Source organism: Bos taurus, chromosome 29, assembly GCF_002263795.3.
Source record: "Bos taurus isolate L1 Dominette 01449 registration number 42190680 breed Hereford chromosome 29, ARS-UCD2.0, whole genome shotgun sequence".
Classification (NCBI taxonomy): Eukaryota; Metazoa; Chordata; class Mammalia; order Artiodactyla; family Bovidae; genus Bos; species Bos taurus.
In genome coordinates, this window is record NC_037356.1 from 36959535 (window position 1) to 36975728 (window position 16194).

General features: G+C 50.1%; 1 protein-coding gene across 5 annotated transcripts in view; it reads right to left on the reverse strand.

Moving 5' to 3' along the window:
• Positions 1–15758, reverse strand: part of SNX19 (sorting nexin 19) — a 32688-nt gene extending 16930 nt beyond the window's left edge. For 3 of the 5 annotated variants that reach the window (XM_059882779.1, XM_059882778.1, XM_015461215.3), the window contains exons 1-8: positions 13598–15758; positions 11409–11547; positions 10042–10142; positions 9820–9939; positions 7785–7915; positions 6527–6623; positions 5862–6042; positions 3038–3167 (exon numbers count right to left, since the gene is read on the reverse strand). In XM_059882779.1, coding sequence (XP_059738762.1) covers positions 3038–3167; positions 5862–6042; positions 6527–6623; positions 7785–7915; positions 9820–9939; positions 10042–10142; positions 11409–11547; positions 13598–15271 — 2573 coding nt within the window. In that variant the 5' untranslated portion in view covers positions 15272–15758. Of the gene's footprint in view, positions 1–5; positions 2702–3037; positions 3168–5861; positions 6043–6526; positions 6624–7784; positions 7916–9819; positions 9940–10041; positions 10143–11408; positions 11548–13597 lie in introns of those variants that run through there. The other 2 variants (XM_015461216.3, NM_001302940.2) reach the window with 2 other exon arrangements.
• Positions 15759–16194: the final 436 nt, after the last annotated feature.

The following is a 16194-nucleotide window of genomic DNA, read 5'->3' on the forward strand; positions in this document are numbered from 1 at the left end:
GGCGTGCGGTTTCAGAGAGTGAGCAACTATGCTGCCTCCTGGGCCTCAGTCCTGGGGACAGCCTGGGAGAGGTCCACCCTGACCCGGCGGGGACCAACCACACCTCTCTGAGGGTAGTGAGGACAGGTGGAAGGGGTGCTGCAGCTTTGGGGAGGTATCACATTCCAGAGTATGTGCTTACCAAAGCAAAGAGAGCCCAGGAATGCAGCGCTGCGCCGGCCTCTTTAAAAATAAAAACGCAAGCTGTCCAAGGGACAAGTGACACAGACTGGCTTTGGTGTGCTGCAGGGGATTCTGTGTCGTATGTGAGTGGGTGCACATTCAAATGCAGTTTTCATCTTACAAGCTGACTGGCAGTCTCCTCCTGGGGAATATGGACTGCTCTGAGTCAAAGACTTGGGGGCTGGCTTTTATCTTTTCAAGTCACAGGGCAAACGTCTGATCCTGCAGCTGAACATCAGACAAACCTGGGTTTGAACAGCCTGTACATACTTACTAGCTCTGTGATCTTGACTGAACAATCATGATTCTTTGCAAGCCTTAGCTGCCTCACCTTTAAAGTAGGGATTATAAGGCCTCTTTCACAGGGCTTCTGAGGGGATTAAATGATGTTGGCACAGTGTCTGCACAAAGTCAGCTCTCTACAGATGTTGGCTGGATGGTGGATCCTGAAGCTAGTAAGACCATCAACGTCTACACTCTGAACCTGAAATAAGCCCTGTCTCTTCCTTGGGGAGCCGGCACTCAGAGCTTGCTGGTAGAGACCATGGGCCACAGGCATCAGGTCCTCTGAGTCTCTGGAGGGGGCGCTGGGAGAGATTCCTTCTCCATGACCTCCTGACTGCTGTCTTAAGGAAGCTTCGAGAACAATGTGACCCAGCACAAGATACTTGAGAAGAAGGTCAAGTGTACCATTAAAAAGCTGGGAATAATGCTTTATCGAGAAGATGAAAGACTATGAACAGAGGAAGATGAGGCTCTTCATTTAACTCTAGTTTGTAGAGGCCCAGGGCGAGGAAGGTGTCAACAGCTGGGTTCCTATTTCTGCTGCAGCTCATACAAAACTAAATGGTCTTAAGAATAAAGTTCTGACAGGAAGAGATATGAGGCAAGTCAACAAGTACAAAATGCCATCACCTGAAAACATCTAGGGCGAACAGAGGTTAACAGACCACAGTCATGGAGAGCTGTCTGGAAGTACCTAGACACAAAACTCTGTTCTTTTGCAATCCTCACTTTGCCTTCATTCAAATTCACTAACACATTCAAAATTTTTTCCCTTTTAACAACAACAAAAGGTGTCATCCATTTTTTTTTTTTTAAGTGGAAAGAGAAGCAGCTCAAGGGGGATTCAGGCACAAGCTCTCTCTCTGATGTTTAGGGCATAAGCCACATTCACCAGCCAGCCATCCCCCAGCTAACCCGAGGTGTGGTTCCCGTGCAAGGGGCACGGGGGTGGACAGGGGAGGAACTGAGCCTGACTGCAGGCTCTTCTCATGAGGAAGGGCAGCCCTGACTCCAGAAGCTCTGCACGCGGGGAAGCAGGAGTGCCTGGAGAACACTGCCGCCCCGGGACAGAACCTGTACTGCAGGGGGCCTGGGGGCTGCCTCCTGCTGTCAGACACACGGACGCTCTGGTCACGGGCACAAAATCACCTGGGAAGGCCTCACAAGGTCGTATTGCTGAGCAGGACGGGTTCTGTGTGGTTCAGAGAGCAGAGAGTAATAGGAGTAGTGGAAGCTGCAGCTGAAGACTGACCTGGATGGGGCACCCTGAACTGGGAGGGAACTTGGGGCCACAAGCTGGAGGAATCAGACACAGAATCCACTTCTTATCCTTCCCTTTTTCTGAATCGCAAGTACGAAGACCCAACATTTACTGGAACACTTTCTATGCACCCAGACACCTGCAGACAGACATCACGATGGTTCCAGAGCTCAGAGCGACGACACACAGCGGAGCAGCAGTATGCTGCGGTGGATAAGCATGCGGCTGTGGAACACCCGGGGGGGCTTGCGCCTCCACCAAGCACTCACTTGGTGAACATGGATAAGGCCCTCCGTTCTCACCCTCATTAAACCATAAAATACGTGAAAGGAGGCACCGTGTCTGTTTTGTTCACTAACGACCAGACCTTAATGTTTTCTCAATGAATAAAGGAAAATGACCAAGACAGTTGCCCAGTAGGAAAGTTAATGTTAATAGATTTCCTACTTATTGTAGAATAGATAACATAATTTTTTTTTTTAATAAAACTGTTAATTTCAGAGTGACCTATTAGCATGAGTCACACGCTAACAGAAGGGTTCAGGATTTGGCTCCTGACTTTGGGATCTGCCAGGATGTCTCACACGGGAGAGGTCAAAGCATGAGCGGCCACAGCTCAAGCGTTGTGTGTGTCTGCCTGGTTCAGAGGCAGGGTTCCTGGACTCCTGCAGCTGAGCAAAGCTTGCATCAGTTTCATGGTTAGAAAGCCAGCACTAGAAACTCCATCTGCGTACCAGTTTTTCAGGAAATTCAACTGGTGCTGGAATTATACAATCCAAGTTTTAAATCTCAGTATCCTATTCCCCACCACCATGCGTCAGTGCTTCTTCAGCTGTGACCATGTCCGCCCCTCCTGGAGAAACTAGTCTTTACTAGGAGAGCACACGATAGTTTTCTCTTTTCTTCCTCGTTGGCAGTCACGGTGACTGTACACTGTTGGTGAAGAGACACGTCCACTAAAGTGAGAGGTACAGGGCCTGGGGGTAAACTGGGGGAGAACGGACCCTAGCGGAGGAGGAGCTCAGCTCAGCGCCTGAATTCAGGGGTGATGCCAGGGGTCCTGCAGGAGCAGGCCTGTCCACACCTCAGACAACCACGTGATGCTCTGCAGCTCGTCACCCCGCAGCCCGGGACACAGGTTCTCTCTTCTCTTTTGGCTGCAGGTCTCCTGGACTCTACGCTTTCCCTCTCTAGGGCAGAAATCAGGAACCACCTCCAACCTCCGTCTAACCTGAGACTCTAACCTGAAGGGGCACCCAGCAGGCTTACCTCTGGATTAGGGTCCCGAAGACAAGATGAAGAACTTTCTGCACACTCTCTGTACACAGCCATCGCCACTGTTCCATGAGCAGCAAGACAAGCAGGTCCAGGGCTGTGTCAGCCAACTCGGTCTCTGTTCCTGGGGATGAAAGGCCATCTGGAGTAACCCGGCAGAGACCCGCACTCGAGGACACGTTTCAGGGCCCTGGGTCTGCTCTACCTTTATGTCAAGCATCTCACATTTGTGTAATCTATCTGTATTCAAGTCAAGAGATGTTTACTGCATCTCTACAAAGTTCAGTGGCAGGTTCTGTCTTTCTTTACAATTTATGTTCCTAAGTCACTGAGTAATTTTTTATTATAGATAACTATTTTGCCTACTTTCCTTCTGGTTCTTCTGTGTTTCCCCTAGGCAGCTGAACACATTTTGCTCCAAGTAAGTGCTCACAACTGGTGACTAACTGCAACTGGCAGAGCCCGGTGCCTTTCCCTTCCGTCCACTCGCCTCCGCAGGCAGCAGGGAAATGTGCGGCCAGCAGATGTGGGACTTGTTTTCCGTAAGCAAGTGGCTCTGAAAGCAACTCAGCTCCCTCAGAGCTGAGGGTCAGGATCCAGGAGATCTCAGTTTGATTTTGAGATAACATGTGGTTCGGGAAGAACACTGTACTTTTGGTAAAAGGCCATGATGATTACTCACTTCTTTCCTGTTTCAAAGACGGAAAGGGTCACAAACACGCTCATACTCACACTAAGCAGAACTTTTTAAAACAGATGTATTTTATGGGTGGAAGCGTCTGTTCTCTAACTCTGTTCATGGGGTCCCCCATTGCCTCTGACTTGCCTTCCAGGAGACTGCCCCAGAACTACAGAATGTTCCTGAAAAAATCCTCTTCTATCTGGTACTACAGCTGTGATTAAAGTTATAATTAATCATCAACAGTAACTGTATTAGTCTAGGACCAGTGGGTTTTCTCTGTGCAAGCGTGCCCAAGCACAGCTCACTTAAGGGTTCTTACAGAATGTGAACGACGTCAAACTTGGATAAATGTGCTGGAACTGAAGCTTACTTTCTTCTTAATCCCATCTAGTATATATTCTCCTTTTCTTTCTGTCATTCAAGGGGGCATAGGAGCTGATGTGTCTGCTTTCTGGTTATTTGCTCAAAATGTGATATTCAGTTTCTTGGAAAAATAGCATTCCTCAATCTCCCTCTTCAATTCTCTTTTCTTCGCAGGTTTAGCATTTACCTAGAGTTGCAGTCCATGCTAGAGCAACCCACTCCAGTATTCTTGCTTGGAGAATCCCATGGCCAGAGGAGCCTGGCGGGCTGCAGTCCATGCGGCTGCAGAGTCGGACACCACTGAAGAGACTTAGCATGCACACATGCAGAGCTGCCACCATGTGGCGACAAGGAGCATAGCAGTGACAATGAGTGAAAGCAACAAGGGCCCAGGTCCTCTCGGTGAAAGTGGTAAATTATCTATCGTGCGAGCACGTGGAGTCTCTCAGGGCTCAAAGAATGGCACAGGAATAAATGATCTCTTTAGAGAGATAATGCACAACATTTAAAGATTTGATTTTGGCTGGAATTATATTATCTTACCCATCCCATCTTATCTATAATTTCTCATAGTTCTCTTGACGCTTTTGCTCTCATAACACATTTACTTAACCAGAGAGAAGTGTGTGAACAGCTGGGGTTGTAAACTCCATTTTTCATAGAATTGAACTGAGGTCCACAGTGCGGACTGACTGTGGGTGCCTGAACAATAGTGAAGTCAGCCTTTTTTCCTCTTCTGGGCCCAGGATTTTGTGATCTTTTATTTGCAAGGGAAGCCTTTGTTTGGCAGGATTTGAAAGACTTTGTTCTTATAAGTTCTGGCACAGCAAATCTACCAGTATCCAGGCCTCCTAATTCTCCCTCTGCAGAGAACACCGCACCTCCAGGAAGCACAACTGCCCTGCCTCAAGCTCCTGAAGACAGAGCAGCGGCCTTACCTCGTCTCCCTCTGCTCCACCCTGGTAACCAGGCGGCATTGTTGGCCACGGCAGTAAACACAACCGAAGGAAAAGATTCAGAGGAAAAGAGAAATTCCATTTTGTGCATGCTGTATTTCAGCTGCCCTGCAGTACATCTGGGCTTCCCAGGAGGCAGTAGTGGTAAAGAATCCAACTGCCAATGCAGGAGACACACGAGATGTGGGTTCAATCCCTGGGTCAGGAAGATTCCCCTGGAGTAGGAAATGGCAAGCCCATTCCAGTATTCCTGCCTGGGAAATCCCATGGACAGAGGAGCCTGGCAGGCTACAGTCTATGGTGTTGCAAAGAGTCGGACACGACTGAGAGACTGAGCATACAGTACACCAAGGTGGAGACTTTCGGGAGGCAAGTGGAAACACACCTCCAGGACTAAGGCATCACCAGCACACGTTAGGGTTGACACCGATCAACAGAGGAGCTCACAGGACAAGTGCGCAGAGTAGGGACAGAATGAAGCTCTGGACGGCTGAGGAGCCAACAGAAGGGACAGAGGAGGGACCCAAGAGAGACAGGAAGACCAGAAAGTGGCACCACAGACACCAGAGAAGACAGTTTCTAAACGAAGGGAGCAATCCAAAGATAATGCCAATGTACATTAGGAACAACTGAAATAATCACACTACTATTAATAGAAGCATGGACCTTATCTTGCTGGACTGGACGCCCTGCTTATGCCCCGAGTTCTTCTGATCCACTCAGCCCTGGGACTGTGCCATTCTGTACCCTGGCACCTGACAGAGCCACCCAACGGTCACAATCCAGTGGACACACCAGGCTCTCCACTGTCACTCACCTGGATCACTGCTGCTGAGGCCTTGGGCTGGAGCAGCAGCATCTGACACACGACCGTCCACACACCCCTCAGCAGTCTGTTCAGAATCTCTTCCGGGAGCATCTGCTGGCTGCACTTCTAGTAACTTTGCCTGTTTTTCAATAAAGGATTCCATCCCAGACACGGAGAGGGTCTCTGACTCCTGAGGAGAGAGCAGGGGCTGTATCACAGGCAGGGTGCAGGGAGTGGGGGCACCTATGGCTCCCGTTGCTTCCCTGCACGTGTCTCGAGGAGAGGACCCCACTGACCCTGTGACCACTTAAGGAAAAGGTGCTTGTTTTAACCTAAACTGCAAGGAGAACAATGCCTCTGTAGTCTCGTTTGCTACAAAAATCGTGTTTCCTTCTAGGAGCTGGCTTTCTCATTCTATCACCTATTATCCCAAGGCTACTACCCTTGAGAAGCCCACCACCCTTGAGAAGCCAACTGGCCAGCCCAGAACTCATAGGAATTCCAAACCAGTCTGAGAAAATACTCCTAGAATAAAAACCAGAGACCCAGATGTCGGTTGAGTCCTTTAGGAAGGCACCAAAGACCTTTCTGATTCTGGAGAACATCCCAACTGCCTATAATGGCAGGATTGACCTCCTAACTGATGATCCCAAGAATTCTCTAGGGATTCTCACCACACCGCTGTCCTGGAGACAGTAGAGAACCTTCTCGTGTGCCTCAGTTATATTCAGTGCTGGAGCAATTTTACTGGATGAGAACCTCAATCTGGATCTGGCACAGAAACGAAGAGCAGAAAGAGTGTGTAATTCATGGTCTTGATCCCCATACAAAGGGCTGACCAAGTATTAATACCTCAAAACAGGCATGTCCACACTTATTCTTGGAAGCTTACGGTGGTCAGAGTTGCCAAGAGATGCCTCACTCTGAAATCCCCCAAACAATATTCTTACACACACTGCAGCTCTTGCACTGAGCTATGCTTACAATGCGCCTGTGAAAGGGCTTTTGCTAATGTAAAATAAGGACTTGCCTGTCACAGTTGTATCCCACAGGCTAGAAGAGTGGCTAGCACATACTGTGCACTCGTTAAAAATTTGTTGCAAGTTAAATAGACAAGTGCCACAGACCAAGGTTGCCCTTGCTCTTCACACCTTTTTGCACATCTACTATTCCCCTTGTGTTCCAGATAAAACCAGAAAGGGAATCACAAGGCCTAACCTCAATGTTTCAAGAAATAGGGTTCTTATAAGCACAGGCAACATGGTTACCCTTCAAAATATGGGCCCAGTGAGGGGGGAAAAAAAAAGCTAAGAATTGCGAGGGTTCTTGCCAGCCCATAAGACATGAACACAGAGAAAAAGACAGTGAGACGCACACATAAACATTCTCCAACCCCCTCCCTCCCACCAGCACTGTCTCTCTCTCTGTAATGGCCCAGATACATACAGCAATCGTCCGAGAAGGTAAGTGTGGTGCCCTTCCTCCCCACCTGCTGGCTGTGAGAGCCGCCAGTGCAGGCTGGAGCAGCAGCAATAACCACTGACCCCCTGACGGGGTCCCTTCTATCCCATTCCTGTTTACTGCTAGTGTACCCGACTCCTGAGCCAGAAACCATGACAAACAGAGATCAATGATAAGCCTTAATTCTTAAAAGAAATGTTTCAATTTCCCAAGGGGGAAAAAAAAAAAAGAACATCCATATGCTAGAGTTTTCCTTCTAGTCAAAATTCCCTGGTCAGTTTGGGCCCTGGCTTCCCAGGGCAAGACCAACATGAAGCCAGGCTACCTCTGCAGGACCTTGGGCTTGGTACGCAGTCTGACTGCATAAAAACAGGCACAGATGACCCCTCCCCTCTATTCTAGGACCTAAGAGCAGGGATGGGCCTTGACTGAAAACTGGGGATGCCCTGAGAATTGGGAAGGGTATCTTACTTGGAAGCCTTCTTGCCTTCTGTCTGGGGCTTATTTTCTGTCTCGGCCTCACTCAGCTCCTCTGTAGGGCTCTGGGGCTCAGAGCGAGGGAACGCGGTCTTCAACGTGTCCACGATAGCACTCACCACCATCTGCAGGGGTCATAGACGGCGGGTTAGACAGGCACCACCGAGCAGCAGCAACTGTCTCAAGGTGCTTTCTGCATCCTGGACGAGCAGCCAGCTGACCTGTCTAGCAGAGCCCTATCCATCCACACGGTCAGATACCAGCTAATGACTCAATGGCAACTCTCTCCCCTTTCCTGCACAGCCATGAAAATCTTCTTCCTCACAAAGTTAAGACAGACGATGGGTTCCATGGGAAAAGAAGCCAAAACAACATGACAAATAAAAATATGGGAGTTCTGCAGGCTGGTGAAATGCTTTTCACTTTCAATTTCTTTCTTTTCATACAGAAGAATGATTTTTAGTTTTCAAATTGGTAATACTTTCACCAAGATGTGACAAACAGGAAGTGATACACGTAAGAATATACAAAGAAAAGGAAGAGTGAAAAAGATTATCAAAATAAGGAATAGTCTAAAAACATTTATGATATAAAAATGTGCAGAGCAATTCACTGTAAAAAACAACAACAACAAAAACTGGTTTTACAGTTAGTTCAAACAATTCCTCTTCTTTAACTACAGAAAGAATGGCAAAAACCACTCAGGTTAAAGTTAAGGATCTGGAATTCATACAAACTTCTCTATTTATACGGATGAAATAAAACAATCTTTGCTGAAGAGTAAGAGCTATCCCTATTTCTCAGAATGCGAAAATAACATACAGATTTCTGCTAAAGAGAACAAACAAATGAAACCCTAAAATATCAACGAGATGGAAGGAAACATTGACTTTTCCTTTAGTAACTCTCGCTATTAATCAACACTGCTGCTGGCTTTGTCTTATCCTGTGTTAGTCCTCCTTGGGGAGCACAGCTGGCACAGCCAAGGCAAGACTGACACGGTCAAGGAGGACCACAGTAGAGACCAGGGGACAGCAACTCAGGGAAAGAGCATAGTGAACTGCATGGATGTGGAGAACGTGGCTGAGAAAATACAGTTCCCTCTCCAGATTCACAGAATGGTAGTCTGCCGGGAGAGTCCGTATGTGCTCACTCTTATGTCATGAGCAATGAGTACAGCGAGTGGCTTTGAGTGGGCACCCAGGGGGGCAGGTGTTGAAAAAAATCAGTGAAGGTTAAAAAAAAAAAAATCAGTGAAAGAACACATCAGCATGGGTGAGCAAACCTGCAAGGAACTCCACGGTTTCACCGCATTTATCCCTTCCTAGTTTGCAGTCTTCTCCTCATAGCAGTGAATGTCTCCGAACATCCCTCACTTGAAGTCCCACTTTATCATTTTATCCCCTAAAGTCTAGATTGGAAGAGGGAGACCCCCTCTTCTGCCAAAGAGTCAGCGCTTTCTAACCTCTTACAACACATGCATTTTTGATCAGGACAAACCTCAGACTTCTGTCCTGGAGACGTGAGAATCAGTGAGAAACCACTGCTCACAGGCTCCAGCGTGGTGCTCAAATGTTCTGCTACTGTCTCCAAAGGCTCCAAGATACCATCTGGAACCTTGTTCTCCAGCAGAGAATCACTACACAAATCTAAATCCAGCTCGGTGTCCTGCCTAAGGGCTCCATCCTGAGTGACCAACGCTGGGAATGACCTTCATCACCAGAAGAGGCCTTCCTGCTCCCACCTGTCCATGGAGATGTGGACCGACCCTTGTACCCTTCCCCTAAAATCACAGCGTCATGATACCACCAGGAGACCTGTGCACGCTTACAGCGTCAGGAGCACTGACACTCGCTGTCATTCAGCAATGATGGCCTCAGCCGTACTGGTAACAGGTCTTGAAAACCCCAGTCCATCTTCCACTTACTCCTCTGTGCTGCTCTCCCTTCCCCCGGCTCCCCTGCCTTTCAAACATGCCTCCCCCTTCCCTGCAAGAAACTAAGGCTGAGCAACCCAGTCCCGCTCATACCTTGTCTATTCTGGAGACCACAAACGGCTTCTTGACAAAGGCAATACGAGCATCTGTGTTGAGAGCAAGGAACTCCTGCATCTCCTCACTGTTCGCGATCTCAGGAATGGCACAGAGTTGCTGAAAAGACACAAGAAGGACTTCAGAGAGAAACTCCAGTCCCCAGGTCTCCCACCTTGGCCTGGGTGTCTGGTGGCTACAGTGACAGCAGAGGATGCTGACCTTTAGAAACGATTCCAAGAGGCTCTTGCGGGCTTCCACCCTGTCACTGTCCATGTTTCCAAATGGAAGATCTGGAAAGAGCTTTTTAGGGCCCTTCACATCTTTAAAAAAAAAAGTTAATTGATTAACATTTACTAAGAACTATTCCATTTATTACCCATCACATATATAAGACACAGAAATGCCAAATGTATTTCCTGGGGATTTTTCTCCTCACCTGCAAACTGAGCTGAGAAGTGACCTGAGGTTGGGGTGGGAGCTGGGTACCAAGGCCCGGGCCTCATCCCTTCAGAGTCTCTCCCCTGGGGCCTTCCCTCCATAGGAGTTTATTTCAGGAGTTAGAGATATAACCCAAGGACATAATACAGACGGCCTACTTTCATTATTCATGATAATATTAAGGTATAAGAGGTCACTAGAGTAGGATGTAGCCCTGAAGTCTAACTGCCCAACTTTAAATTTGGCTCCAATCTCTGCTGTAATAATGGCCTTAGGCAACCTGCTTAATCTTTGCTTTTTTCTGTAGAATGAGGGTAATGATTGTATCTATCTTGTAGACTTTTATGAGAACTAAATGAGCTTAGTAGAGAACTGGGCATATATTTTCAGTATTAACTATTGCTATTAAGAAAGAAAACCTATAACTGAAATCCACGATTTATGCCACAACTTATTAAAAATGTTTATTTGAGTGATCATGGGCTTCCCTGGTTGCTGAGCTGGTAAATAATCCACCTGCAATGCGGGAGATCTGGGTTTGATCCCTGGGTTGGGAAGATCCCCTGGAGGAGGACACGGTTACCCACTCTAGTATTCTGGCCTGGAGAATTCCATGGACTGTATAGTCAGGGTCAGACATGACTGAGCAACTTTCACTTTCACTTGGCATTTTCTTAAAAAACAGAGTAGCTGCTCAACAGCTTTTATGGTATGAATTAAATTTTATGTCTTCTTATTGTTCCTGTGCCTTATGAGAACCAAACGGCACACCAAGAAGCCTTTTGTTAAAGGAAAGGCAGCAAGGATTTCTGGGTAACAGTTTAATATTTAACAGCAACCAGTCTATGAACCTGTTTAACTCCTCAGAGGCACAGGTGGAAATACGGAAGTTTCTTTTTTAAGCTTAAACTAGATGGGGCCCCAGAACAAAGCATTCAGAGGCAAAGCAGTACCCCAGAAAGCATGTCATGAGTGCTGCCCAGCACCAAAACCCCAAACACCTAAGAGCAAACAGAGGGAGCACGGGACCCTCAAGGCCGCATTCTCCCTTTCCACCCTCTTCACAGACAACAGGCCTCCAGCCTTTCAGATCAGGGTGGCTGGATGCGAAAGGCAAGCAGGCATTCCGGGGCTGGGGAACTCCTGACTTTTGATGAACTTTCGGAGATCCGATTTCTCCTCCAGACGGGTCTGCAGGTTCAGGAACTCGCGGTAGCGGCGGTTCACGGTGTGGTAGGCCACATGCTGCAGGCCGCCGCTGCTCTCGCCGTCGAGGGCCGTCTCATACTGTCGAGAGAACGTCTGTTGGCTGCACCAGCTCACTGGCACACAGTAAGCGCAGAGCAGGGTCAAGGGAGCACGCTGCTCCTGTTCTGTCCCTAGCCTCTCAGGCCCCACTGCCGCCCTAAGCTCTAACGAACAGCTCAAATCCCAGGGGGGCTGCTGTATGCAATGCGATGCCTTTCCCAACAGAGGCGGCCCAGGCGGTGGGAAACGAAGTTCCACTGCCTTTCACTCCTTCCATTTCAAAGTTCTCCCTGCAAACCCTGTTTACTCATAACCACTTTCAAATCCCAAAGACAGAGGATAAAACAGAAGGTATGACACTGATAATGATACCGGCTCTCTTACCCCTAAATTATGAGGCTGGATGTTATAGGGAGATAACCATCTTGTCATTATCCTCAAACCAGTGATTATCTATATTACTTGAGGGAAGAACAAATAATCGAAAACAGCTGAGGAACAACAATCATTTGTTTGCCTGGACTACACTAAAGGAACATGTGTTTTTGTTCTGCTTGGGGCTGATTAATTATTATTCTTGGACCAACACTGAACCTTTCTTTCCAAGGACAGATCATCTGTCTGTATGATGAGAAGACATGTGAAGACTGGAGATGTTTTATGGGGTCACAGTCGGCTGTCTTCATATGTGAGGAGGGCTGGCATGTGGGAAAAGACAGCAGTGCTGAATGTTCCCCCAGAGAGAACACCCCGAATGGCATGAAAGCTGCAACTTCAAACCTACAGGGGGAGACTGTGTAAGATACAACGAATGCTGTGGGAGAACGATACACATGCTTGTTCTCATCAGGAGTAGGTCAGTGTTCCTGTCTGGTTAAGGTATTCTGTGGGCAAGCAATGCAAGAGTGGTGAGACTGAGGCTGGTGTCGAAAGCTTGTCTAGAGGCAGACAGAGGTGTTCATTATGAGTTGGAAGGAGCAAAGCAGTCCCTCAGGCCAGTACTGAGAAGGAAAGGCCTAGATAAGAGATGCATGTGGAATTCAGGTGAGGGCTCTCACATCCGGAGCCCCTGGGAGCTAGGATGCTCTCTGTGGCTATTCTGCTCCGTGAGGGACACTATATGATACGTCTCCAAACTTGGCTAAGCCTCAGAATCTCTTGGGCTGCAGAATCTGCTGTCAGAATATGGATTCTGACAGGTGCTAATGGATTCTGAATGAGAATTTCCCAAGAATGGGTCCCAGGATTACTTATTTTTTAAGAATACAACTTTCTGGGAAACTTGGAGGTAGCCTATATCAAAACCTCATAGCTCAGCTGGTAAAGAATCCACCTGCAATGCAAGAAACCCCAGTTTGAGCCTGGATTGGAAAGATCCGCTGGAAAGGGATAGGCTACCCGCTCCAGTATTCTTGGGCTTCCTTTGTGGCTCAGATGGTAAAGAATCTGCCTGCAATGTGGGAGACCTGGGTTCGATCCCTGAGTTGGGAAGATCCCCTGGAGAAGGGAAAGGCTCCCCACTCCGGTATTCTGGCCTGGAGAATTCCATGGACTGTATAGTGCATGGGGTCACAAAGAGTCAGACACAACTGAGCAACTTTCACTCTATCAAAATCACCCTTAGGGAGCTGCTGCTTGAATCAAACCAGCCACCTGATACAAGAACCCCCTTCTTATCGCTTCTGCCAAGCAGTTCCTACTACCACACTTAAACACCTCCAGGGAGAGGGACTCGCCACCTTTGAGGTATATATAGGTAAACAACCTTCCTTTCTAAAACAAAGTGTAAAGGATATTAATACTTAAAAAAGAAATTAGCAAGGAAGAAGTCTGGAAAGGATTTCTGGGCTGTATCCACTGGAAAAATATGATTCCCAGCATAGTGACAGCCCTGAGATTCTAGGACGGTCTGTGAGAGTGTCATGGAAGCCTACTCTGCTGCACTCATGAGCTTCAGACCCTCCATATAGATACTGGTTGAATTAACCAGAGCAAACTAAGAGCAGACTTCCTCCTTGCAAACACTGGCTTCACTGACTGCTTTCCAAATCCATTCCCAGACCAGAGTGGTGACCGTGAACTGTGTTACCTTCACCGTGTAGAGCGTGTATGGGTGGAAACCGGTGCCACTGTGCTCTCGAGCAGTAATGGTGCCAGTGATGCGAAGGTTCTGGATGACCACGGGGCCGTCTGGACTGCCCAGGGACTCGAAGTTGAAGGTGGCTGAGCTGAGGGGTCCAGGTGGAGAGGAGGAGAGCAGAACCTGTGGCAGACTGGAGTCCAGGGAGCTCCCACCATTGGTGAGATCCTTCTCTAAACACGAGGGGCGTGGGGGGCATATCCTCTCTGGACTGGGCAGCAAAGTTGTGAGACAGGCGTCATTTCCCTGCTCTCCCTCCTTGTCCGCTGTGTCAATCTGGATCTCTGGGCAGGAATTCAGCATGGAGGCAAGCAGGCCCGGCTCTGTTTCTGTTCCTGGACCCTCCTCAGCTTCTGCTCCTTCTATTCCTTCGGGTCCCTTGCCATCCTTAGGCTCCAGAGGCTGGGAGCCCCCGAGGGCACACAGGGCATCCTGAATACTGGCAGAGAGGAAGGGGCCTGGGGTCATGAGCATGATGGTTTCTTTGCTCAGTTCAGACAACGGGGACTCCAGCTCTGCATCTTCAGACAAGAACAGAGGCTGCAGGAAATGAGAAGAGCTGTTTTCGACTTTTCTCTCCTCCAGCACTCCCCCTAGATCTCCCTCCAGCGCTTCATGGCCTTCTTCAATGTCTGGGGAGGGGTGTGAAGGCCCGTCTGGTTCACTACAGCTTAGGAGCACTGGGGCTGCTGCTGGAGAAGGGGCTTCTGCGAGACCCTGGATCTCAACAATCAGCGGCAGAGATGTGGGCACTGAGGGCTGTTCCAGGGCACTGGCTGGGCAGAGTGGATTAGCCACTCCTGCTGGGTTAGTTCTGGCCTTGGAGAAGATGCCCACGAGTACAAGGTGGATCCAGTCCGGATCCGAGAGCTTGCTGATCAGTGGTAAGATGACATTGCAAGTGATGAGTTCCACCACTATGTGCCTGCCAGTCCGGGTCTCCAAGTGAGGCTTTGGCACTAGTCCTTGAAGCAACACATTCACGATGCCACGTGTGTAGGTGACCTCAGCGCTGGGGCTCTGCACTGCAGGGTGTGGAGCGCTGGCCCGGCAGTAAGCCTCCCAGAGCTGGGAGGGCTCCCCTGGGCCACTCTGTTTCCCTGCGGCCTCCTTCGCCTGAATATAGCTCTGCAGGTGACAACCGCAGAGAGTCAGAACCCTCTGGGCAAGAGCATGGCTGTCCACCCTGGCCATCCTCCTCCGGAGCTCCTGGACCAGCCCTCGCATGGCTGCCTCCATCTCCTCCTCGAAGGCTGGCTCCTGGCTCACCGTGCGGTACCAGGACGACACGAAGTCCCGCATGATCATCCGGATGGTGCGGTCGATCTCCTGCTCCAGCTGCCTCTCAGCCTCCGGGTTTGGGGGGCAGACGGCCATTGGGATGAAGCGCTCCAGGTGCAGCCGCCCTGAAGCCCCCACGATGGCGTCAGAGCCCAGCCATCCTCCCAGCACCAGCAGCAACGCAGACAGAAGGCACAGAAGCCACACGTTGACCAGGAGGTGGATGACCAGGAGCCAGCCGAGTACGGCCCCCAGGGCCACTAGCTTCCGGCTACTCAGCAGGTGACTGACGCCGGGCCCGGCCGGGCGCTCCGGCGCCAGGATCTCCGTCTCTGTCTTCATGGCGGGCGGGCGAGGGCTCCCGGGACCAGAGCCTCCCTCCCTCACGTCAAAGCCAGGGATGGGGGCGCCGAATGTGGCGCGGACACAAGAGCCGGGTGCCGGTCAGGCCTGGGCCGGGTCGCGGGCCCTGACGTCCTACAGGCAAGGCCGGGCGACAGGGCCAGCTCGGAGGCTCGCCGCAGCCCCGTCCGGCCGGGACGCTGCCCTCGAGGAAGACCCTGCGTCCTTCATGGTGCGGGGTCGGCGACCTGCGGCTTCAGAGACCCGGCAGGGCCGTGGGCCCACCGAATATTTAGTGAGTCCACCATCGAGGTGGCCGCAACCGGCTCGCGCACCGCCCGCCTGAGCCTCGGCTCCAGTGAAAGCGGTGGTGTCTCCTTCGCCGCCTCGGAGGGGCCCTCGCCTTGCTGGGGAAGCTGGGCACCTAACCTCCGCAACCCTGCTGCTATTAAGGCTGCCGGCCGGCCGGGCGCCGGCGACTACTTCCGGGTCGACGTCAGTCGGAGCGGGGCGCGCGGGGAGAGCGCCGTGCGATCCGTTCCCCGGCTCTGCTCGGCGCTGCACGGCGCCGCCTGGTGGTGAGGAGGAGCGGTGACTGCACAGCGCGAACAGGTATGGGCCCTGAGATCTTGCCGACCACTAGCTCGCCAAACAGGTGCCTAGCGGTGCGGATCTGGGAGCAGTCTTGCAGGTAATGCCCCTCCGAGACTCGGTGCGAGCTGCAGTGTTTAAATGAACTCTGCAAACACCTTCTACCGTTTAGGCAAACTCAGTAATCCAGTTTGTTTTAATTTCAAATGGGCATTTTTTTCGATGGCCTGATACACTTTAACATTCACCCCACATTCCAAAACGCCCCTCTCTCATTCCCAGTGCTCAGCTAACCAAACTTGAGCTCAGGAATTGCAGAATACAAGGCATAA